At 42.3% G+C, this 24,280-nt stretch overlaps 1 protein-coding gene and 1 pseudogene across 1 annotated transcript; one reads left to right on the top strand and one right to left on the bottom strand.

Annotated features, from left to right (window-relative positions):
* Positions 1 to 692: 692 nt before the first annotated feature.
* LOC115837612 lies at positions 693 to 1,063 on the bottom strand (annotated as a pseudogene).
* Positions 1,064 to 15,768: 14,705 nt separating this feature from the next.
* Positions 15,769 to 17,472, top strand: SPRR1B (small proline rich protein 1B). The gene is made up of 2 exons (XM_012511026.1): positions 15,769 to 15,815; positions 16,901 to 17,472. The coding sequence occupies exon 2, from the start codon at positions 16,920 to 16,922 to the stop codon at positions 17,187 to 17,189; it is 270 nt and encodes an 89-aa protein (XP_012366480.1). The 5' UTR covers positions 15,769 to 15,815; positions 16,901 to 16,919; the 3' UTR covers positions 17,190 to 17,472.
* The last annotated feature ends 6,808 nt before the right edge of the window (positions 17,473 to 24,280 follow it).

Raw genomic sequence — 24,280 nt, 5'->3', positions numbered from 1 at the left:
GTAAGAGAGAAGCGGCCCTGATGAGGGCATCCCTCTTTTGACTCAGCCTGTTACTCTAGGATGCTAGTGGGTTGAGCCTTGGTTTTCTGGTAGGCGCCTTTGTGTCTTGGTTTGGGTGGGAAGTGGTCCTGCAAGGACCCTCCCTTTACTCAGCTCAAGACCCAGGACGCTGGGAAGCTGAGCCTTGGTTTCTGGCAGACTGGTCTCTCTCTCTCTCTCTCTCTCTCTCTCTCCCTCTCTCTGTCTTTTTTCTATCTCTCATCTTTCTCTTGTTCAGGTTTCCTGGAAAATCTCTGAGAAAGAGGAAAAAAAACTTATAAACTCTGTGTAAATGGTGTGTGGATGTGGGAGGACAAATTTGTGTTTGTCTTCCAGTTTGTAGCTCCATGGCGAAAGCTATGGAGTTCGAGAGGGCCCTCACCTGCGGTTCCGTGGTGACCTCATAAGGCTTAAGGCAGCATCAGGCATAGCGCGATGCTTAACTCAGGGGCTTACAGAATTCTTCAGAGTGTGTGCAAGCAAAAGGAGCTTCATAGCACATATTTTTAGAATACAAATAAGAGAAAGACTATGACTTGGGGTGACAATGTATTGGTTACAAGGTCTACAGATAATTAAGATACAGAAGCAGATGGGAAGAGGGTGTCCAGCATCTGGTGGTCAGCTTCTCAAGGGCTTGTCTGTGCACCACATTACTTCTGCTTGGACTTCTGCTGAGCTGGGCCTGAAGTGACTGTTGAAGGATGTGGCTCTGGAAACTTGTTGTAGATTGGCTCAAGGACCTTGGTGCAGCCTGGCTCAGAGACCTTGGTGCAGCCTGGCTCAGGGACCTTGGTGCAGCCTGGCTCAGGGACCTTGGTGCAGCCTGGCTCAGGGACCTTGGTGCAGCCTAACTCTGGAATCTTGGTGTTTCCAGATTCCAGGTTCTAGGTTTTGGGTAGCATGGCTCCTTGGTTATGGGAACAAATGGTTCCTGAGGGGGAGGCTGGCTGTGTTGTTTCACCTGCTGCTGTTGAAGCTGATGGGGTGAGGTAAAGGGCTGCTTCTGCTTGTGGGAGCTCATGCTTCAAAGGATGCTGGACCTAGAGACAAAAAAGCAGATTCAGTGCTTTGATTAAATAGGAATGAAGCCAAATTCAATGCCAAACATCTTATTGCATGTCCCCAGAGGAATGAGAACCTTGAACTCCTGGGCTCTTCTCTTTCTTCCTGTTTTCTGAATGTAATATCAAAGGAAACTTTGATAATCCCCAAGCAGTTTCAAAGGGAGAGAGTTAAAGTTGATTTGTTCTGCTCCATATAAGTCGTGTCCTCTTAGCTTCCATTTTTCTTGGTATATCTAACAGCATACAGTAGAGAGGGAGCCTAACAAGCCTCCAAGGACTGATGGGAGGTCCCAGATTTGCAATAATTTGGAAAGGTCAATAGTCTAAAGTCTACTCACTTTTGCCTACTTTATACAGTGCCATAGTTCTCATAGGAAAACTCCATCTAAACCTCCTCCTGAGACCCATACAATCCAGCTGTGACCCTGTTTTCACACGTTGCCCACTGCACATGTTTTCTGGAAGGCTCTCCATGCCAACACTACTTGTCCACACCTGCCTACCCCTCCTGGCTGTCCTCCCTGATCTCATTGTAAGATTCTCCCATGGGCCTGAAAGCTTAAGGAGATGAATAACTGCTCCCTTCTCAGGCCCAGTCCCAAGGTGCAATGCCACTTGTGTCAGCAGCATGCGTCAGCAAGATAGCAGAAGCAGGAAGAGAGCTGGCTGGAGGACACCTGCCCCAGCTGGAAGACACGTACCCCTGAAGATCTTGAAAGAGGCCATCCAGGTACAACATAGCAGTTGCGTCAGACTAGGACACTTCCTGTTTACAGGAGACTATAACACCTTTGCCCCGTCCTCACTTGGGGCTGACGCCATTTTAGGCCTCAGCTCGCCTGCACCCAGGCGCTCATTAAAACAGCATGTTTTGTCTCGTGTTGTCTATTGGCACCTTCTCGGGGTTTGAACTGATACAAGAACCTTACACTCATCTTCCTTATTTAGCCACAGCATGGTACATGATTTGTCCTCTCTACTGATCACTCCCCATGCTGTATGTTTGCAAAGTTTGTGCATGCTATGTTCTCTGATAGATCATAGGTTTGTGTAGCAAGGAAGAATTTAACTTTTTTTTTCTTTTTAAGAAGTAGGGTCTTGCTATGTCGCCTAGGCTGGCCTCAAACTCCTGGGCTCAAGTGATCCTCCAGCCTCAGCCTCCAATGTTGGTGGGACTACAGAATGTGCCACTGCACCCAGATTTAAGTTTTGAACATCCAAATTGTCTAATGCAGTGCCTTTGATGCTGACGATTCTCAAAATCATACAGATGATTAAAATATCACTAAAAGTGCCCTGGGCATGGAGTCTAGTTCATTCCTCCTGCTCAAGGAATAGCACTCTAAAATAAGTCACTTCCCTTTTCTGAGTCTCAGTCTCACAGCTGTAATCTGAGTGGGAAGTCAAAAAGAACTGCTTTAGTACTGTTGTACCCGAGAGAGTTAGAAAAATGCCATACTTTGAGACGAATTAAGAGTCCCTTATTAGCCCGCAACCAAGAGACGGCTAATGCTCAAAATTCGGCCCGGAGGAAGGGGCTTGATTAACTTTTATATCTTGGCTTAGAAAGGGGAGGGGGAGGGTCTAGTTAAAACAATTTTACAGAAGTTAAGTAGTCAAAAAGTTAAAAGGATAAATGGTTACAGGAAAGTAAACAGTTCCAGGTACAGGGGCTTTAAGACTATTACAAGGTGGTAGACGTGGGGCTTTGGGTGTTATCAATCAGATGAATTCTTGGGGACTGCAGATATAGCTTGCCACAGTATCTTATGAGTTAATTGCATTCTTGGATGTGCTGGGAGTCAGCTTGCACAAGTTAAGTCCTTGAGGAGTGGGCTACCAGTGAAAGAGCCAAGATGGTTTGTCTGGTTCTTTTAGCTAAGGGAGAGTCTATTCAGGTGGAAACAAGGCTAGGTGAAAAAGGAAAAACAAGGTTGGGCATTACATTCCCCACTTGTGTTTTTGGGGAATCAAATCATTGATTCTTCAGGTATGACAAGGGGGTTATATTGAGTCCTAAGATCCATAAGTGTGACAGAAGCTATGCGCTATTTTACCAAATTAAGAAACCAATTAAATATACAAGGCCCAAAAATTAAACTTAATAGTATGATGAGGAGAGGTCCAGCTAACCCAGTGATTAAAGTAGTTAGCCAGGGGTTCCAGTTGAACATGCTTTGATACCAGGGGATGTTATTTTCTCGTTCCTGTTGGCGCCTATCTAGATTTTCTCGAACTTTTTGGAGTGTATCTTTTCTGACTCCAGATTGATTGGCATAGAAGCAACAACTTTCTCCTAGAGCTGCACATAATCCACCTTGAGAGAGGAATAGTAGATCTAAGCCTCAGCGGTTCTGAAGTACTACTTCAGCCAGAGATTCTACCTGGGAGTGTAGTATATCTATGGCAGACTGGAGGTTACTTAAATCAGCATCCACCTGTTGACACAGGGACATTAGTCCAGTTTCTCCTTGAACCAGGGCAGCCGTACCGATGGCTGCTGATCCAGCTATGCTAAGACCAGCCAAGAGGGGAGCCAGAAGTGGGGCAGCTCGGCGTGTCCTGGGATGTAGTTCCGGGGGAGCGATGAGGTGCTGTCCTTCTGGTCCACTGTACACATATACCTGGGGAGGAACATGAACTGACATGCACAAGAGAGGTCCTGGTTCAGTTCCATTACTGCGGCAAGTGAGACCTGAGGTGCAGGCCAACCAGGTATTGTTAGGCACTTGGTAAGAGACTGAGGTACTTATGGAAGTAAGCAGGGACTGATTACACATAGCCTGAAAAGGAGAAGCAGACAAGTTATACCCGGTACTAATCAGACAGGAAGCGTTTCCAGACACATCGCCTAGTGTGAGAGCACAGGGTCGGGTATGACAAGATAGAGGGCCACGTTTAAGAGTGGCTTCTACTCCTAATCCTACATAATAAGGGGGTTTTGCTTTTAAACATAGCCAACAATCTTGGGCTAGTTTAGGCTGGGTGATGTTAAGGAGATGGTGTACTCTGCCTAGTATAGACATAAGGCTGGATTGAAGATGATGTCCTTGTAGCCGGGGCTTAGGAACTAGAATGGTGGAGGAACAGTTAAATCAACTTTGTCAGGGTGTTTCTGGAACATAGGGTCACCTAGATCAGTTAAAGGCCCGATTGGCTTAGGTGGGCTCCATGAGACCAAAATTTTTTTTGGATGGTGAACATAGTTCCAACATCGAATCCTGGGACATAAATCCTCAATCCCCATGACATGCCATAATACCATTGAGCTGAATTAGGGTCATGAATAGTTATAGTAAGAGGATTACAATTCTTTTTAGTACATGATTTAGGATGAGAAGCACGACTTGTGGAAAGAATTGAAGATCTAGTTGATCCCCCAGAGCAGGTGGCTAAAGTTACACATGTCCAATCAGGGCAGAAAAACTGGTAAATATCTCGACAGCTAGCATCAGGGTGATTTCCAGGACAGAGGTAAAAGTCAACATTTTGGAGTCCCTTTTCTGCGCCTTTGGAGTTTCCACATCCAGTTTGGCTCCCAGAGTGTCCAAATCCTGCTCCAAGGTCAACACTTCCTGCCCCTATGACCGGTAAGTTGTATTGTTCTTCATGGGTGCGAGCTGGCTCTGGGAACAGTGCACATAAATTGACTGCAAAGGTGACTTCCTTGGAAGTACCGGCCCTCCAAGTAGTGTTGGCGAACACACGTCCTGTTGTGAAAGAGGTGAGGAGGAAGGAGTAAGAAGGCACAGAGAACATTATAGGCAAAAACAAACAAGAGAAGTAAATAAAAAGAATTAATCTAACAGTTCCACCCAACTTAGGCACAGTTTTAAGGGGCCTGATCCAGGCTTGGGGACCCATGTTTCTAGTTGGGCTCTGTTGGCCTTTTTGATGCGGGAGTGATGAATCCAAGCAGGAATTCCATCCACCTTCAGAGCTGTCGGCGTTGTGAGGATGATGGTGTGAGGTCCCTTCCAAGCAGGAGTGAGTCCTTGTCTCTGGAACTTTTTAACAAACACTAGGTCTCCTGGCTGGAATGAATGGCAGGGCCCCATCTGTTCAGGAATTGGATTGGGATGGGCTCCTCGAACAAGTGGCAGAATAATATCTTGTACCTGTTGGAGAGACTGTAGGTACTGCAATAAATTAGCTTGTGATATTTTTGCCAAATGGGCATCTCTTAGCTTAGGCAAGATAAGCGGTGCCCGCCCATACATAATTTCACAAGGCAAGAACCCAGCCCGATAAGGGGTGCACCTTACTCTAAGTAGGGCTAAAGGAAGGAGACTTACCCAATTTTCACCGGTTTTTAAAATTAATTTTGTAAGAGTGTTTTTTAGGGTGCGGTTCATGCATTCTACCTGCCCAGAGCTCTGGGGTCGATAGGCACAATGGAGCTTCCACTGAATGTTTAACGCCTTACTGACCGACTGAGCTATGGACGAGGTGAAGGCAGGTCCATTATCAGACCCTATGGCAGCAGGCAGCCCGTATCAAAGGATGATTTCATTGAGTAAAAACTTAACTACTGTATTGGCAGTTTTGTGTTTGGTAGCAAATGCCTCAGTCCATCCGGAGAAGGTGTCTACTAGTACTAAAAGGTATTTGTACCCAGCCCAGTGTGGTTTTACTTCTGTAAAGTCAATTTCCCACTTTTCTTCTGGCAAGTTTTATTTGGAGACAGTGGCCTGGGATGGGCTTGGGACCTTGCTTGGCATTTACCTGGGTGCAGGTTGTGCACTGGAGAGCTGCTTGATCTGTTAGGCTTTGAAGACGGGGGATTCTTCTTTGTTTTTGATGGCCTTTCCTGCTGAGGTGAGTAGCCCGTGCTCCTGGTAGACGGCTCCATGTACATGCACAGTAGCAAAGGCATACCTGCTGTCAGTGTAAACGTTAATACGTTTATCCTTACCCCATCGGAGAGCCTGAGTGAAGGCGATCAATTCAGCTTTTTGTGATGAGGTGTTTGCTGGTAAAGCCTGAGCCCACAACACATCTGTCTCTATGGTAACAGCTGCACCAGCCTTTCCTACTCCCTACTTGAGAAAGCTGCTACTGTTTGTGAACACAGTGGCATCCACCTTCTCTAGGGGCACATCTCGAAGATCGGGTGGGCCAGTTTCGGTAGTTTCTAACGGTTCCTGACAGTCATGGATGGTAGCTGGATTTAAACACCATGTGGGAGAGAAAGTCAAACGAGGCTGATCTAACAGTAAACTCTGATACTGCAGGATGTGAGCATTTGACATCCATGTGCCAGAGCACTTTGAAGTAAACTCTCTATGGCATGAGGAGCCATAAGGGTTAAATTTTGGCCCAGAGTTAACTTATCAGCCTCTTGGACTAGGCTTGCTGTAGCCGCTACGGCTTGCAGACAACTTGGCCATCCAGAGGCCACAGGATCCAGTCTCTTAGATAAATAGGCCACTGGGCGTCTCCAGGGTCCTGAAGTCTGAGTAAGCACCCCTTTAGCAACTCCCTGGCTTTCATGGATAAACAGGTGAAACGGCTTTGAGATATTAGAGAGGGCTAAAGCAGGGGCTTCAGTGAATGCCTTTTTCAGGTTTTGAAAAGCCTGCTCTTCTGTGTCTGTCCAAATTAATGGACCATTTCATTCTGTACCTCTTGGATAGCCACCACTAAGATTTTTGTTTGTCCTTTGAATGCATTATCAGTGGCCTTTTCAGCTGCCTGTGTTGCTTGTTTTTGTTTTTCAAACTCTTGGTTGTCAAAAAATCTTTGGGATTTATTCCAGCAAATCCCTCCAGTTTTTGGAGTTTTCTTTTAATATCTGGGGCTGCCTGAGCCACAAATGCCAAATTAAGAGCATGGCTACTTTCGGGGGCTGCTGGGTCAAAAGGGGTGTAAATCTGATAAGCCTCCTGGAGGCACTCTAAAAACACTCCTGGTGACTCATCGGGCCCCTGGACGACTTCAGTCGCCTTAGACAAGTTTATGGGTTTCCGAGTGGCTCCCTTAATACCCGCGAGGAGATACCGGTGAAAATCGTCCAAAGCTCTCCTTCCACTTGAGGAATTTGGGTCCCAGTTAGGCCGGGTAGAGGAAAAGACCTCCTCAAGGAGGTCTCTAGCTTCCTCCTCCAGTCTACTGGCTGATGCAAGGAAGTGCTTTCTGGCCTCTCTCTGGATATGCTCCCTCCCCTCAGAGGTAAAGAGAGTTAAAAGGAGCTGTTGGCAGTCATCCCAGGTGGGTCGATGGGTCCAGAGTATGGAGTCCATCAGTGAGGTCAAAGCCTGGGGCTTTTCAGAGAAGGGAGGATTATGGGTTTTCCAATTATACAAGTCAGAAGTAGAAAAAGGGACATAAACCAAGAAGGGGGCTGAGTGCTCGTCACCCAAAGGGACTTGTGCCTCTCTCAGTGGTAGTAGAGGGGCTGCTTCCTCCCACCGCGGCTGCAGTCGAGAGGCAATGGGTGGCGAGCCCACAGGGGACGTTGTCGAGGAGACATGGGACGACCCTAAGGGAGCAAGTTGGTTGTAAGGCGGTGGGACTGGGCGAGGGAGACTCTCCTCTTCTTCAGAGGGAGGCAGTACAGGGGGAGCTGAACTGGCTGAGGGTCAAGGCGAAAACGCGGCCTGGCTCAGGAGGACTTTGGAAGTGGAATTGTGAATGGCACATGAACAGAGCCATGGAGGAGGATTCTTGACCAAACTTAACCATTGATTTATATAGGGAAACTGATCAGGGTGGCCGGGAGCTTCAGTAACAACCCGCCACACAGCTTGAACAATTGTAGGATTCAATGACCCTTTAGAGGGCCACCCAACTCCAAACTTTGGCCATTCTACTTTACAGAGTGTCCGGAGATTGCCTTTCTTAAGGCGGACTCCATAATCCTCTGAGAAACCAAGAGAAAAATTTTTCAGCATACACTGGAGGGGGCTCCAACCCTTGCAAGGCCGGGAGGGGGTGTTTCCCATTTTTTTTTTTTTTTTTTTTTTTGGAAGGCAATTTAACAGAATTTGAGCAGAGATATCAGATCCGACACGGACAGAGAAACTCACTCCCTGGGTGGCTGCAGTATCAGAAAAACAGAATTAACATAACCAGAAAGAACAGAAAAGCACGACAGCCAATACCACTTGCCACATTGCTGTAGCTTTAAGATTGAGGGAGGAGGACTAGAGGCCAGCCCGAGGTCTCCTGGGTTGTTGGATCTAGGCATTCTCCCTCTTCTTCTAGAACTGTACCTAAATATCTTTGGTGTCTCCATGACTCAAAGGCAAATAGCTTAAATTTAGCTCTTTTTTTCAAGGGTTCAAGGAGGGAGAGCAGAGCCAAGTCCTGGAGACGCTGAACTTGCTATCACACCGGAAAACGAAATGTGCAGGGTAGGGGGCAGGGACGAGGGGGAAAGGGACCACTCGGGTCATTTTTAAGATAAGAGATTAGCCACAGGGGAACAGAGTAGGAGTCTAAATGAAGTAAAGCATGACGGGCGTAGGTTTCCCTACACAGTGTTTTATTTAAGGGCACAGGAAAAGTTACAGAATGACAAAAAAGGTGAGCAAGGAAATCTGCAGAGTGGCTGTTTCGAACCCACCACCGGTTTAATCTAGAGGAGGTCCAATCACTTGGACATGGGGTATGGCAATCTAAATGCCCACAACCTCCATGGTGCCAGAAATTTCAATCAGATGAATGTTTTTCACACTCATTCCCGTAACAACACCTGACTTGCCTCTGGCAGAAAAGACAGGACTGTGGTGGCCAGCCTAAACAACTGATGAGAAATTTAACCTCTTGTGACAAAAAATCAGCACTAAGGACCTTGAAGAAGTTTTTACCCAGACATCTTGGGCAATACCGATGTCCTGACATGCAAAACCTTGACAACCACTAAACAAGACAATAAACACTAAACGGAACAATAAGCATAAAACCAACAATTTGACCCTAGGGCATGTAAACAGTTTTGACAGCTTTTTTCCTTTTTTTTTTATTTTAGACAGACAAGGGGAGGGGGTCCCATGATGGGATCAGTCAGATGCTCTCCTGGCTGCTCCCCCTGAGGGGACTTGGGCTCCTCTTAGCATTGGCAGGCCGGTATAAACCCCTGACAGAGGGGAGTTGGTGTAGAATGCATCTATCTAAACCCAGTACTATATGTTTCTATGTGTGTGGGGGTGGGGTACACTTGGGGGTGTTCCTGGAATGACAATGGGTATTCTGTGATGGTGCATAGAGATTGTCACTTTGGGCGACCACGGGCTCTCCTCTTGCACTGAACTGAGTCATGCCTGTGTTCCATGGTGCCTGCTCCAGGCCACCTCTAATCCTTAGTATCCTTCCCACTAATTTCCTGTCTGTTCCTAGAAAACTTTACTCCTAAATATTTGAACTTGATATTCTATTTTGCTTTATTGGTTTTACCTTCCAGATACCCCAACACATATAGACACACACACACACACACACTCACTAAAAGGCAGATTCATTTTAAATAGTCACACACTCACATAATCACTCACACAAGCTCTATTCTCATTGGCTCAGGCAATGTTACCTTCTGCTGGGTACTCACCATGTACAGGGAGGCCTGAAGTTGGAGGAGCAAGAGGGCGTGGAGGATACACAGTGTCTCCCTTGCATAATTTTGCAGTCTTGTCTAGAAGTTAGGACATTCATATCTTTTTCACACAAATACTTACTATACAGTCTCTCTCTCTCTTTCTCTCCCCCATTCCTTTTTCTTTCCCTCAGAATAACCCGCAGAAACAGATTTATCCAGTAATTCCAAACAAGGTGTGGGTTTTAAATAGGGATTAGGATTGCACAATTTAGGTGAGGTGAATAACTGGCCACCAAGTGAGGAAAGAGTAGGTAATTAAGGTATAAAACCTCAGGAGTGAAAGGAGACTTAAAGAGCACCTAGTAGAGTTGCTCCATTTCTTAAAGACATTGATACCCAAAAAGTTAATTAAGGTAACCCTGAAATTATGTTTCTGCATCACCCTGGAGCATAATTCCTCAGACTCCCAGCTTCCAACTCTCCTGCAGCTTGTCTTTTTTATTTCAGGGGTGACCAACAGATTTTCAGGTCTGTGTTGAGTGGCTCTGGGATATTGTAGAATGGTCTCTAACAGTAGAAAGGATGACAAAACTTCTGAAGGGCTACAGTAATCACCGGGGAACAAACTCCATTTCTTGATAGGTTGCATGGTTCATAATATCAAAGAAGTGTGAAGCCAGTGACAGGTTACGCCTGCATGATACACAGGTACTCCAAATAGGTTTTATAAGACCTCAGAGATATTTGGAAATGATGAGACAAAAATTGTCCAAAGAATCATTACAAGATGATGAGTAGTTGTCAAACTGGCAAGAGAGAATGATGTCACTTGGGCCTGTTAGGTATGTGCTTGATGAGGTGGCTTCAAATTACTGCTGATTCCATGATAGAAAGTCTAGAAATAATTTCAAGACAAATCACAATTAAGTAGGCTGATTCTGGGTGGGGAAGTGAACTCTGTGATACACAGCTATTATGAATGTAAAGTCATGCACTTACTTGTTCCCATTGTTTGGGGCTGCTTTTTTAAAATGCCTATTTATTGTGGAAAATATATCTCTCACATAAAAATTGTGATTTAAGGCATTTTTATGTGAGCTTTTTTGATATTCATTCCATTTACAATGTTGTGTGTCTTTGTTTATATATATATATATGCATGTGGGTTGATGGAAGAGAAAAAATCTCGATACTTAATATAGCAAAATATAAACAGTGGTTATTTCTGGCTGTTTAATGTTAGTGTTCATTTTAATAGCTATCTGTTTTTCACATTATGAATTATATAATAATTTTTTTTCCTTTTTTTTTTGTTTTTTGAGATGGAGTCTTGCTCTATCACCCAGTCTGGAGTGCAGTGGCTCAGTCTTGGCTCGCTGCAATCTTCCCTCCCTTTCTTTCAGATATTGCTAAGTAACAAGAATAGTGTTCATCTAGCAGTAGCCTTGCCAGCCAGCTCCTGTACTCTTACCCGCATATTCTGTTACATATTCTTCCTGGGGTCGAGAGACATAGTCTTCAAGTGTCAGGTACCTTTCACGTTTCCACAAAGCCCACCTCACCACTGTCCACCACTACATTGTCTCTCCTCAGTGTCTACCTCTTCAGTAACCACCTAGACAGTGTCTGCCCAAGTCTACTTTGAAGCCTCCTTCATCTGGCCAGCAGCAACACATTCCCCAAAGCAGTCTCAGAAGCTGGCAGGGGGAAAACATGACAAAGACAGATGTATTCTCCCTCTCATGGCTCTCCATCAAATGTTCTTCAAAGCCTGAAATGGTGAAGAAGGCCTCTTCACCAAGCTTCAGTCTCTGATCTCCCTGGGATGAGGCTAAACTAAGAGAAGGATTCTTTCCTGAATTTATTGTCATGCAGCATTCCAGGGTAAGCGAGGAAAGGACAAGCCCCAGCCACATCAACTTTTCTGGAGTCTCCAAAGAAGGAATTTAAATCAAGTTCAACTTTCTTACAGTGATCTGTCCAACTTTCTGTGCTCTGGGCATTGATTTCTATCCTTATAGTGATTGTGTTTATATATCCACTTCCTGAATTATGTGCCTCTTTCATGATTGTCTTAACCTGATTCCTACAGTAAGTTGTGCCTGACATTAATGCCTCATAGGCAGGAAGTTTATTTGGGAATGCAATCCCAAGGAAGAGGAATAATGGACAAAGGGAAATACAAGAAGGAAGGAATGTCCATTCAAGAAGGCATTACCATTTTGCACATCACCCAGAGCAGCTGAAAGTCAAGTCCATGGGACTGTTTTTTAACAGCAATTCAGTAAATTTATTGACTTATTTTAGGACTGTAACAATAAAATTGTTTTCATTTTAGCACTTACTCATTTATAATTGCAAAGACATTGCCTTATAGGTCCTTGGATAATGGGAAAAGGGAGAGAAAGTGACTTTGTAATGTAATTAGCATATATGATGTCAGTTCATGATTATTGAAAATCCCTGTACTAGTTACTGTTGTAAACACTCTACTGTTATTAACCTATTTAGTCCTCCCAGCAACACTGTGAGATAGCTACTACTATCTTCATTTTATGTACAAAGAAATTGAAACACAGGTTAGGGTAATAACTTGCCCAGAGTCACCAGTAGCTCAGCTGGGACCAGAACTCAGTAAGTCTGGCTGCAGAGTTCACACTTGTAACCACTATTTTACAGTCACTTCTCAAACATAAAGTACCTAATACAGGTGCTCTACTGATAGCTCAACAATGGTTAGTTCCTCCCAACCGTGTACTTTCTTCCTGAAATATTTTATTATAATTACTACAAAGCTATTCAAAATTGAATGCTGAAACTAGTGTCTTACCTCTTTTTTTATTGGGTCATATAGTAGTCCCCCTCCCCCTACCCCTACCCCTACCCCTACCCCTCCCTCTCCTTCTCCCTCTCGCTCTCCTTCTCCTTCTCCTTCTCCTTCTTCTTCTTCCTTGTTCCAGAGGCACACATGCAGGCTTGTACATGAGTAAATAACATCTTGCTCAGGGTTGGTGTACAAATGATTCCATCACCCAAGTTGTGAGCACAGAACCTGACAGGTAGCCTTCCAACCCATTCCCATCTTCCACCTTCCCCCCAAGCACTCCTGAGTGTCTATTGTTCCCACCTTTGTGTCCATGTGTATTCAATGCTTCACTCCCACTTATAAGTAAGAACATGCAGTATTTGGTTTATTCTTGCATTAGTTCACTTAGGATAATGGCCTTCAGCTTTATCTATATTGTACAAAGAACATATTTTAGCAAAGATATGAAATCAATGAAGATGCCCAGCAACAGTGAACTGAATAAAGAAAATGTGGTACATATACATACATCATAGAATACTATGCAACCATAAAAAAGGTCCATGGATGGGACTTTCTGATGATCTTTAAGAAGTAGTCTCAGAACTCTCTGTCCTGGAGATGAAGGCAGGAAGTATTTATTCATTGTCTTCTTTCACTTCCCCTCACTATCATCATTTGTCAAATCTGTGCCCATATGTATTGACTCCCCCACACTTCCCAGTTGTACACACAAAGGCATTCCACAAGTGCCCTGCACTGCAGTATCATAACAGCCCCAGATCAAGAAGAAAGAGGTATGCAGTGTGGTCTGCAGAGCAACTTTATCAGGTATCTACTGCACAAAGCCCATCCAAGCCTACTTGAAAAGAGCCATATGACTGTGTATGGATAAAAGGCAGGGCAGAGAGAATTTGTAGGGATATCCACAAGGTGTCAAGTATAGTTAATCAGAAAGGTCAGGCTTTGATGTTAATAAAAACAATTAGCAGCATTCTTTCGTCCTGAGAAGGACAGACATAAAAGTCAGAGGCATATGGGGAGATGTTAGTTGCAATCAGCAGCCATATGGCTTCCCAGTAAATCCATGGCTGATCCAGCACTACTGATGAGGAAATTGAGCTTTCTTGTATAGTGAAAAAAAAAAAAAAGCAGCGGGGGAGGGGGGATCTTTACACCTAGCTATTCAATGTAATTTAGAAAAAAAACAGCAGAAGAGTAAAATGAGAAAGTCTAGAAGCTAGAATGAGAACAGTGCTGACTGAGGGAGAGGAGATATATCAAGTGAGTGCATCAGGTCAACACCTAAAGAGCATATTGAATGAAAGTTCCCCCAAGACCTGTGGGTCTAGGAAAGACATGGGAGGCAGGGGCCCAGCCTCAGAGCTGAGGTTCAGGTCAGCCAGGTCCCAGGCCTGGTGGCATGGAGAACTGAGAAGCAGGAAGCAAGTTGCCTTGGGCCTGATAATCCCACCGTATTGCAAACAAATTGTGCTTATAATTTCCTTTGTAGGGTCTACAGGGAGCAGGTTTGAGGAGAGGCTTGTGTCCAAGTCCAGAAAAGAGCTCAATTGATGCAAGAGGCATGGTGATGACAGTGGCCACAGACCAAAGTGAGGTGACTACTTAAACAAGGAGAGAGAGAAATAGATAAGTGGATGTATTCATCCATTTTCATGTTGCTGACAAAAACATAACAAAGACTGGGCAATTTACAACAGAAGAGGTTTAATGAACTTACAGTTCCACATGGCTGGAGAGGCCTTACAATCATGGCAGAAGGCAAGGAGAATCACATCACATCTTATATGGATGGCAGTAGGCAAAGAGAGAGCTTGTACAGGAGAACTCCTCTTTTTCTAAAACCATCAGATATCTTGAGACTTATTCACTATCACGAGAACAGCACGGGAAAGACCTCCCCCCATGATTCAATTACTTCCCACCAGGTCCCTCCCACAACACGTGGGAATTCAAAATGAGAGTTGGGTGGGGACACAGCCAAATCATAGTGGATAAAATGACAGAAACATCTGTCTCTTGCTAAGCTCTTACAGCTTTTCTCAGCTTATACCATGAGGCCTGCCACGAGGAAGGATTTCCCCTATAAAAAAATTTCCTGGTAGTTCTCAAAACAGCCTCTGGTGTCTCTTTGCAAATAACATCATCCATCCATCTCTCCATCCTTCCATTCATTCATTTATTCTATAATTGTCAATTCTCTGAGCAGCTACTACACACCAGGCATCATGTGAAGATGGAAGGTAGAACAATGGCTAAGCAGAGGAACCTCTGGTGGTAGCTGGGTGGTCCTGGGCTCAAGTTCATGAGAGGTGACACAGCTGTGCAGCCAGCAGTTACTCTACAAACATTTAGATGAGTGAAATAATGAGGGAGGGACCATCCAACACCTGAGTTTGAAGGATAGTTTGGATTTTCCAAAAACCACACTTGCAACAGGTTGTATACTGCAGGTAGGCCTGGATTAGTGACCTAAGTTTCATCTTATCTTGAGGAGAGTGAACTTTGATATAAGGGCTCAGGGAATCCCAGCTCCTTTGTTCCTTCCCATGTTGGCTGCAGAGAAGGGATTCCTCATGATAACCAGGGTCTTCAGGGCCTACTGTCACAATGGACAGAATAAATAGATGGACTAAAAGGGCCAGGTTGCTCCAGAGCTTCCAAACGTGACCATTCTTCCCAGAATTTCACTGCTCAGAACTCTCCTTCACAGACTGAGGTCAGCCAGCCCCTATGCTGTTTACCCTGAGTTCCTCCTTGGAAAAAAGGCCTTTTAGAACCAAAATAATCATTTTAGTTTCTCCTTTCCCCTGCCAGGCACGAGTATACTGAGTGATGGATTAACAGAATATTACTATTTTTCACCTGGTCACCATGCCCTTGGCCTTCCAGAATAACCAGAAATACCTATTGTTTATCTCTACATCCACTTCAAATATTAAACAGCCCTACAAGTGTCACCTGTGCTGAGGATTAGACTCTTCCAGACGATAGGACTGTGTCTGGTTCCAGCAGCCCCAGAATGTCTTCCTTTTCTCTCTTTCAGCCCACGCCGCCCTTCCTGTAAACACTACACCTGGGAGCAAAGGGTGATCAGGGGGATAAAGCCCAGGTGACATCCTCATCAGACAGCAAGTGCCACAAGTTTCATCACAAAAGTTGAGTCAACAGGTGGATGAGGGAAGAGGGGTGAATCACATCTGACAGGTAAGGAATGTAGGCACAGCAGCCCAGATAGATCCTGTTTCCTTGAGGCAGGGCTTGTTCCATGCATAAAAAGCCAGTTGGCTGGGAACACTACACCAGTTCTAAGGGATCATACTGCGTATTCCTCTCTGCACACCAGGTGAGTCTCTTTACTTGGAACTCTTTAGCTTCCATTCTAGGTATTTAATTTTTATTAGAGTCTCCTTGGCATTCTTGGTATTTTTTTTCCTCATTATTGAATTTTGTCATAGCCATGCAGACTGTTCAAATGAATTATAACCTCTAGGAATATCTTCATTTTAAAAGTAATCATACCGTGGGCTTGAAGAGACTCTAGACATTATCAGTTCTTCTTCATTCACTCTTTCTGTGTCAGCAAGAACGGGGTTAGTTTATTCAAGGATCCATAATAAGTTTGTAATAGGATAAGGACTAGAACCCAGGTCCACAGCACTTTCCCTGACATTATAATTCCTTCTTATTTATAATTTTAATACAGAGAATTTTATTCTTTCAACAGATACTTTTGTGAGAGCTTACTATATTTGGCAATTTGTTTGCAAAGAAATAAGCAGCAGAAAATGTACTCTATGATACTACAATTTAATCAAGAAATAAGAGCTAAAATGCATTGTATAATAGTAACTTATCAGTGCCAGGTGATTACGGCAAGTTCTGTAACAGTTTGGGAATACAGAGATTTCTGGAAGGTTTTCTTTACAGAAGCCACTAAAAGTCCCATATGAAGCGATCTGTGGTGTTTGATTAGTGCTTGAAAGAGTAGGAACAAGGAAAACATTTAAGACAGAGGAGCACTTGAGCCAGGCCACAGGTGGGATTTTTTGGGTTCTAGAGAGGTCAAAGTTATACAATAGATGATAAGCCATGCTATTTATCAGAAATGAGTAGGTAGATTTAATTTATTAGTTTTTTTTCCAAATAACCTCACATTTCCAATGGTCCAGTATTATGAGTCTCATATTCCTGCTAGAAGCCTGTCATTGTGCTGTGTAGGAAGAAAGAGAGCACTAGGAGAAGCCCTGCTCCAGTGGAGCAAGAGCAAATCATCTTTAAGTTCCTCTTCTTCAAAGGCTCAGAAATTAATCAAGTATTCTTTGTGGTTAAGAAGGGGAAAGAACATTTGCTTTTTAAGAGACCTGAAGTGGTATTCACCATGGCTTCTTCCCTATTATTCTCTGTTTAAATCATCTGTTCTGTCTCTAGGACCAGCCACTGTTGAAGTATGAGTTCCCAGCAGCAGAAGCAGCCCTGCATCCCACCCCCTCAGCTTCAGCAGCAGCAGGTGAAACAGCCTTGCCAGCTTCCACCCCAGGAACCATGCATCCCCAAAACCAAGGAGCCCTGCCACCCCAAGGTGCCTGAGCCCTGCCACCCCAAGGTGCCTGAGCCCTGCCACCCCAAAGTGCCTGAGCCCTGCCAGCCCAAGGTGCCTGAGCCCTGCCCTTCAACGGTCACTCCAGCACCAGCCCAGCAGAAGACCAAGCAGAAGTAATGTGGTCCACAGCCATGCCCTTGAGGAGCTTGTCACCAGATGCTGAATCCCCTATACCATTCTGAGTATGAGTCCCCTTTGCCTTGCAATTAGCATTCTGTCTCCCCCAAAAAAGAATGTGCTATGAAGCTTTCTTTCCTACACACTCTGAGGCTCTGAATGAAGCTGAAGGTCTTAGTACCAGAGCTAGTTTTCAGCTGCTCAGAATTCATCTGAAGAGACTTAAGATGAAAGCAAATGATTCAGCTCCCTTATACCCCCATTAAATTCACTTTCAATTCCACTCTTGACTGTGTGTCATTGACTCTACAACTTCATTCCTTTCCCTCATGAAGCAGGAGCTGTACACAGAGATGGGTTGGTGAAGAAGGGCTTTGTCCAGAAGGCATCTGATACTCGCACTAGGAGGGTGAAGGGCTGCCCCCCCAAGCATTCCTGGGCTGCCTATGGGAGGTTGTGCAATGCCGCCTAGAGGCTGTTGCTTTGGCCATCCAGGGCTGGAGCAGGGCTCTCCTCTTGCAACTCAGTGAGTCATGCCAGAGTTTAGTTAGCACTTGTCTAAGCTGACTCTGACTCACTAATCCTGATTGCCTTCTCTCCAAATCTGGCTTTTAGACTGCTAACTTACCAGCCAATTCCTGTTTATTCCAAGTAATGTTGTTCCTACATATTCTAACCTGCTCCTTCTCACTGATTTCTCTCTGATATCTACAACCTAGATTCCCAAACACATCCAAAGATGCACAGACTCTGTTCTTTATCTCAGTTAGTCATTTCTAGTCTCTAAGTGCCAACTCTGGACCAGAAACAGAATAAAGGGGATTTAAGGTGCTTGCCAGGGGCATTTACAGTGCCCTGGAGGGATGTACTTCACTCCCTACCCCACCCCTCATTCAAACACACATACACACATATACAACCACACACACAAGATCTGGAGTCCTCACAGAGTAATGCACAAAAGCTGATCCAGTTTAGAGACTGTTTCTTTCACATAGGTGGGAACCACAGAAGTGAGAACTGTAAAACTCACCCTCGCTCATCTCCCTATAGTATCAACATGTTTCAAGTCAAATTAAACAAGATAGAATTATCAACAGTGTATTCATGTATATGTACACATATTTTTATATTGATGGAAAAATAGGTTACTTTTGTATGTAACTGGGAGACAAAGCAAGTTGTTCTGCAGTAGTACAAAAGAGATTCTTTTTCTTAGGATAGAAAATGAAATAATTAAAAAATTACATGCCATTGGTATAACTCAAGAAATTGTGATACTTTTGATCATGGCATTTTTATTTGATTGCATTATTTAAAATTACAAAGCCTATATGAAAAACGTTTACCCTAAAAGTTGTATTGCCCTAAGGGTTTTCTTGTTTAATTAGCAGGTAAAATCAACCATCATATCCAAATACAAGTGCCTCCTAGCACCAAACCAATTAACCAAGCAGAAAAAAAAGTGTTGTAATCATGCTATTATTAGTCAGCATAGGTTAGCTGATATAACAGCACCCCCTATATTGTTGGGGCTCCATCAAGTAAAAGTTACTTTCCACTCATATAAAAGTCCAGTATGGGTTAGTAAAGTCTTTGTTCCACATAGTCATGAAGAGACACAGTCCTTCCTTCATATGGTCTCACCATCTCTGAGTGCTGTGCCTTATAAATCCAAGTACAAGAACAGGGAAATAGACTGAATATAAAGAAGGTGCCCCTGCACTTACTCACTTGGAACAAGAAATGGCATGCATCCCCTCAGTTCTTATTGACTTGGCTAGAACTTGGTCACATGCCCTGTCAACCTCACAAAGTTAAGAAATGTAGTTTACTGGTGTGCTTAGAAATAAGAAGAAGACAGAGATTTGGGTGAGCTCCTCAAGCTTCAGCCGCAGAATAGCCTTCTTGTTCTCAAATATCCATCTGCTCCTTTTGTCTCATAAGCGGAACACAATCCCCTAAGAAAAGAAAACTTTATGGTCCCCACCAGCTAAAAATCTAGGATCTCTAGATGACATGAAATTCTCTCCATCATGTCTTCCTATGGCTCCTTTCGTTCAGCAAATTATGAAACAAACAAATGGGCCATTTCTTCCTGTTACCCAGCATCCAATGGCCATGCAGGTACAGGAGAGCTAAATCAAAACTACCGTGTTCAAACGAAGATGGTAACACATGGCAGCGAATCCAACTGGGCAGGCATTGTGAAGCCACACTCTTCCCACTCCAATATACCAGAAGTGGTAGAAGTTCTTTTTAAGGTGTTGATTCTGTTCTCTGAAAGGAACTCCTTTTAACTTTCCTATTCATTGTTCTGCCATCCATAGAATTGTCCTTTTCTTAATACTATTCTCTGTAATCAAACCTGAAGTGTGCATTGTGGATTGTGCCCTTCTTGGTTAGGTAAGCTTTGCAGCTCACTTTTCTTTTTTAAATTTTTTGCTATTTTTTTTCTTTTCTATAATTTCAACTTTTATTTTAGATTCAGGAGTTGATATGGTTTGGTTCCGTGTCCCCATCCAAATCTCCCGTGGAATTATAATCCTCAATGTTGGAGGAGGGGCCTGGTGGGAGGAAATTGGATTATGGCAGCAGACTTCGCCCTTGCTGTTCTCATGATAGTGAGTGAGTTCTCACAAGATCTGGGTGTTTAAAAGTGTGTAGCACTTCCACCTTCGCTCCCTCTCCTGCCCTGCCATGTGAAGATGTGCCTGCTTCCTTTTTGCCTTCTGACATAATTGTAAGTTTCCAGACACCTTCCCAGACATGCTTCCTGTACAGCCTATGGAACTGTGAGTCACTGAAACCTCTTTTCTTTATAAATTACCCAGTCTCAGGTAGTTTTTTATAGCAATGCAAGAACGGACTAATACAAGGGTATACACTTGTAGGTTTGTTACATGGGTGTATTGTGTGATGCTAAGGTTTGGAATATGAATGAGTCCATTACCCAGATAGTGAGCATAGTAATCAACAGGTAGTTTTTCAACCCTTACCCCCGCCCCCCGTCTCTTCTCCCTCTGTTACTCACCTGTGTCTATTGTTGCCATCTTTATGTCCATGAATACCAATGTTCAGCTCCCATTTGGAAGTAAGAACATGTGGTATGTAGTTTTCCGTTCTCACATTAATTTGCTTAGGATAGTGGCCTCCAGCTCCATCCATGTTACTGCAAATAACATGATTTCATTCTTTTTTACGGCTATGTAGCTTTCCATGGTGTATATGTACCACATTTTCTTTATCCAGTCCACTGTTGATGGGCATCTAGTTTGATTCCATGACTTTGCTATTGTGCATAGCACAGCAATGAACATACAAGTGGATGTGTCTTTTTGGTAGAATAATCTATTTTCTTTTATACATATACTTAGTAATGGGATTGCTGTTGAAATGGTAGCTCCATTTTAAGTTCTTTGAGAAATCTCCAAATTGCTTCCCACAATGACTGAACTAATTTACATTCCCATCAACTGTGTATAAACATTCTCTTTTCTCCACAGCCTTGCCAGCAACTGTTGTTTTTTGACTTTTTAAATAATAGCCATTCTAACTGGTGTGAGATGGTATCTCATTGTGGTTTTGATTGACATTTCTGTGGTGACTAGTGATGTTGAACATTTTTTCATGTTTTTTGGCCACTTCTATGTCTTCTTTTGAGAAGCGTCTGTTCACATCTTTTGCCCACTTTTTAATGTGATTATTTGGTTTTTGCTTGTTACGTTGTTTAAGTTCCTTTTAGATTCAGGATATTAGACCTTTGTCAGATGATTTACATATATCTTCTCCCATTGAGTATGTTGTCTGTTTGCTCTGTTGATAGTTCCTTTTGCTACAAAGAGGCTCTTCAGTTTAACTAAGTCCCACTTGTCAATTTTTAGTTTTGTTGCAATTCTTGTTAAGAACTTGCTCATAAACTCTTTCCCAAGACCAATGTCCAGAATGGTGTTTCCTATGTTTTTTTCTAGGATTCTTATATTTGAGGCCTTACATTTAAATCTTTAATCCATCTTGAGTTAATTTTTGCAGATGGTGAAAGATAGAGGTCCAGTTTCATTCTTCTGCATGTGGCTAGCCAGCTATCCCAGCACCATTTATTTAACAGAGAGCTCTTTACACGTTCCTCATTTTTGTTGACATTGTCAACAATTAGATGGCTGTAAGTGTGCAGCTTTATTTCTGGGTTCTCTATACTGTTTCATTGGTCTATGTGTCTGTTTTTGTATCAGTATCATGCTGTTTTGGTTACTGTAGCATTATAATATAGCTTCAAGGCAGGTAATGTGATGCCTCCAGCTTTGTTCTTTTTGTTTAGGATTGCTTTAGCTATTTGAGCTCTCTTTTGGTTTTATGTGAATTTTAGAGTAGGTTTTTCTAATTCCGCAAAAAACAGCATTCATAGTTTGAAAGGGATAGTGTTGAATCTGTAGATTGTTTTGGGCGTATGGCCTTTTAACAATGTACAAAATCAATAGCATTTGTATACATAAGTAATGTTCAAGCTGAGAGTCAAATCAAAAATGGAATCCCATTTACAATAGCCACTGGAAAAAAAAATAACTAGGAATACATATAATCAAGGAGGCAAAAGGGAGAATATACAACATCTTTACAGGGACAACTATAAAGCACTTCTGAAAGAAATCATAGATAACACAAACAAATGAAAAAATTCCATGTCCATGGATTGGAAGAATCAGCTCACTTTCTAACCAAGTGGGGTTTAAGGCTCTTGGAAAGCTGTTTTGCTTCATTTCTTTTTGTTTTGCTTTAAGATCTAGCTTGTGGTTACTTTGGGAATATGATTCCTCAAAAATTTAGTGGATTTCTAATCTATTTTCTTCTAGCCAGTTCTATATGCTAGTAAGTATACCCACATTTCTTTCGCAGATGAAATTCTTGTGCTTATTTATTCCTTCCTTTTTCCATGTCTTTCTTCCTCATCTGTGGCTTCTTTGACACTATTTGGAAAAATAAACTTAGGTGGGATGACATTAAAACTTAATCTAATCTTAACTGCAAACTTGAGTTTTAATGAACTTTTGTCTCTCAAAATTATTCTCGATTTTATCTCTTTCTATTTAAAAGTGATTGAGTTTCCCACCTCTGCAGATTTTTGGCTTCCCTCTATTCTCTTGCATTTATGTTTACAAAAGAGCCCATTTTCTTTGTTTTTAAAATACCTTTATTGACACAGAATTTACATACCATAAAATTCACCCTTTTGAAGTGTACATTCAATAGTCCTTAGCAGGTTCACAGTTATACAATTATCACCACTATCTAATTTCAGAATCCTGTACTCACTCCTCCAAATAACTCCATACTGACAAGTCAATCCTCATTCCCCTGCCCCTAGACCCCTAGAAATCACTAGTCTACTTTCTGGTTCTATAAATTTGCCTATTCTGGACATTTCATATAAATAATATACAATATGTGGTGCTTTGTGTCTGGCTTCTTTAACAGCATAATATTTTAAATACTGATTTTTGTTGTAGCGTGTATCAGTATTTCATTCCTTTTAATTGCCATTTTTATGTCCATGAGTACCCAGTGTTTAGCTTCCATTCATAAGTGAGAACATGTGGTATTTGGTTTTTTGTTCTCATATTAATTTGTTTAGGATAATGGCCTCCAGCTTCATTCATGTTGCTGCGAAGGACATGATTTCTTTATTTTTCATGGCTGTGTAGCATTCCACGGTGTATATGTAATTGTATGTATTCAATTGTAACTTTTTAATTTACTTGTAACTTTGTACCCATTTAATTATTATTTAATCATAATTAAATCGTATTACTTGTATTGTCTTATTATTGTAATAATACAATTAATTGTATTATTTAATTATAAATAAAAGTTATAATTCATTATTGCATTTATTTAATTATAACTTTATACCCATTTAATTGTAACTTTGTACCCACTAACTAACCTCTCCCCATCCTTCCCTCCCTCCCCTACACACTCCCCAATCCCTGGTAACCACTGTTCTACCCTCTAACTTCATGAGAGCAACTTTTTTAGCTCCAACATATAAAGGAGAACATACAATTATTTGTCTTTCTGTGTCTTACTTATTTCATTTAACATAATGTCCTGTAAGTTCATCCATGTTGTCACAAATAAGATTTTATTCTTTTCATTGCTGAATAGTGTTCTACTGTGTATATAAACCATCTTGTCTTTATCCATTCATCTGTTACTGGACGCTTAGGTGGATTCCGTACCTTGGCTATTATGCAAAGTGCTGTGAGAAACAGGGGAGTGAAAATATCTTTTTGACATACTAATTTCATCTCTTTTGGGTATACACCGTGTAGTGGGTTTGCAAGATCATATATTATTCTATTTCTAACTTTTGAGGAGCCTCCATACTGTTTTCCATAATGGCTGTACATGTGGTATTAGGTTTTCTGTTTCTGATTTTGTTGGCTTAGCATAAAGGCCTCCAGTTTGATCCACGTTGCTACAACAGACATGATCTCTTTTTTTATAGCTGTGTAGAATTCATGGTGTGTATTTATCACATTTTTAAAATCCACTCTACTATTTATGGGCATTTGGGTTGATTATATGCCTTTGCTGTAGTGAACATGGCTGCAATAAATATACACATGCATGTGTCTTTATGGTAGAACAATTTATATTCCTTTTGGTATATACCCAATAGTGAGACTGCTGAGTCAAATGGTATAGTTCTGTTTTAATGATGATGTACTGCTGCTCATAGACTACTATCAAATGAGTAGTAATGATATGTCAGGAATTGTGTCAACCAAATTCCTGATATTAATTCCATTTTATGCCTAAGATAAGTTAGTGATATAAACATTATTTTCCACATTTTGCAACGAAGAGATTAAAATTCTGATTGATTTGTCCTTCAAATCAATCAAACACTAATTAAGGAAAATAAAAGGGGTTTAAAATGATATAAAAATAATCATTGATATGGCCCAAAGTTCAGATAGCAATAATTGTGAAATCCTGGTCCTGGGGATCAGAGAAAGGTAGAACAAAATCCAAATAATCATATAATATTACTAATAAAGCAGATTCTAAAAGAAACAAAAGATCCATTC

This window comes from Nomascus leucogenys, chromosome 12 (genome assembly GCF_006542625.1).
Source record: "Nomascus leucogenys isolate Asia chromosome 12, Asia_NLE_v1, whole genome shotgun sequence".
Classification (NCBI taxonomy): domain Eukaryota; kingdom Metazoa; phylum Chordata; class Mammalia; order Primates; family Hylobatidae; genus Nomascus; species Nomascus leucogenys.
This window is presented reverse-complemented; position numbering and strand designations above follow the sequence as displayed.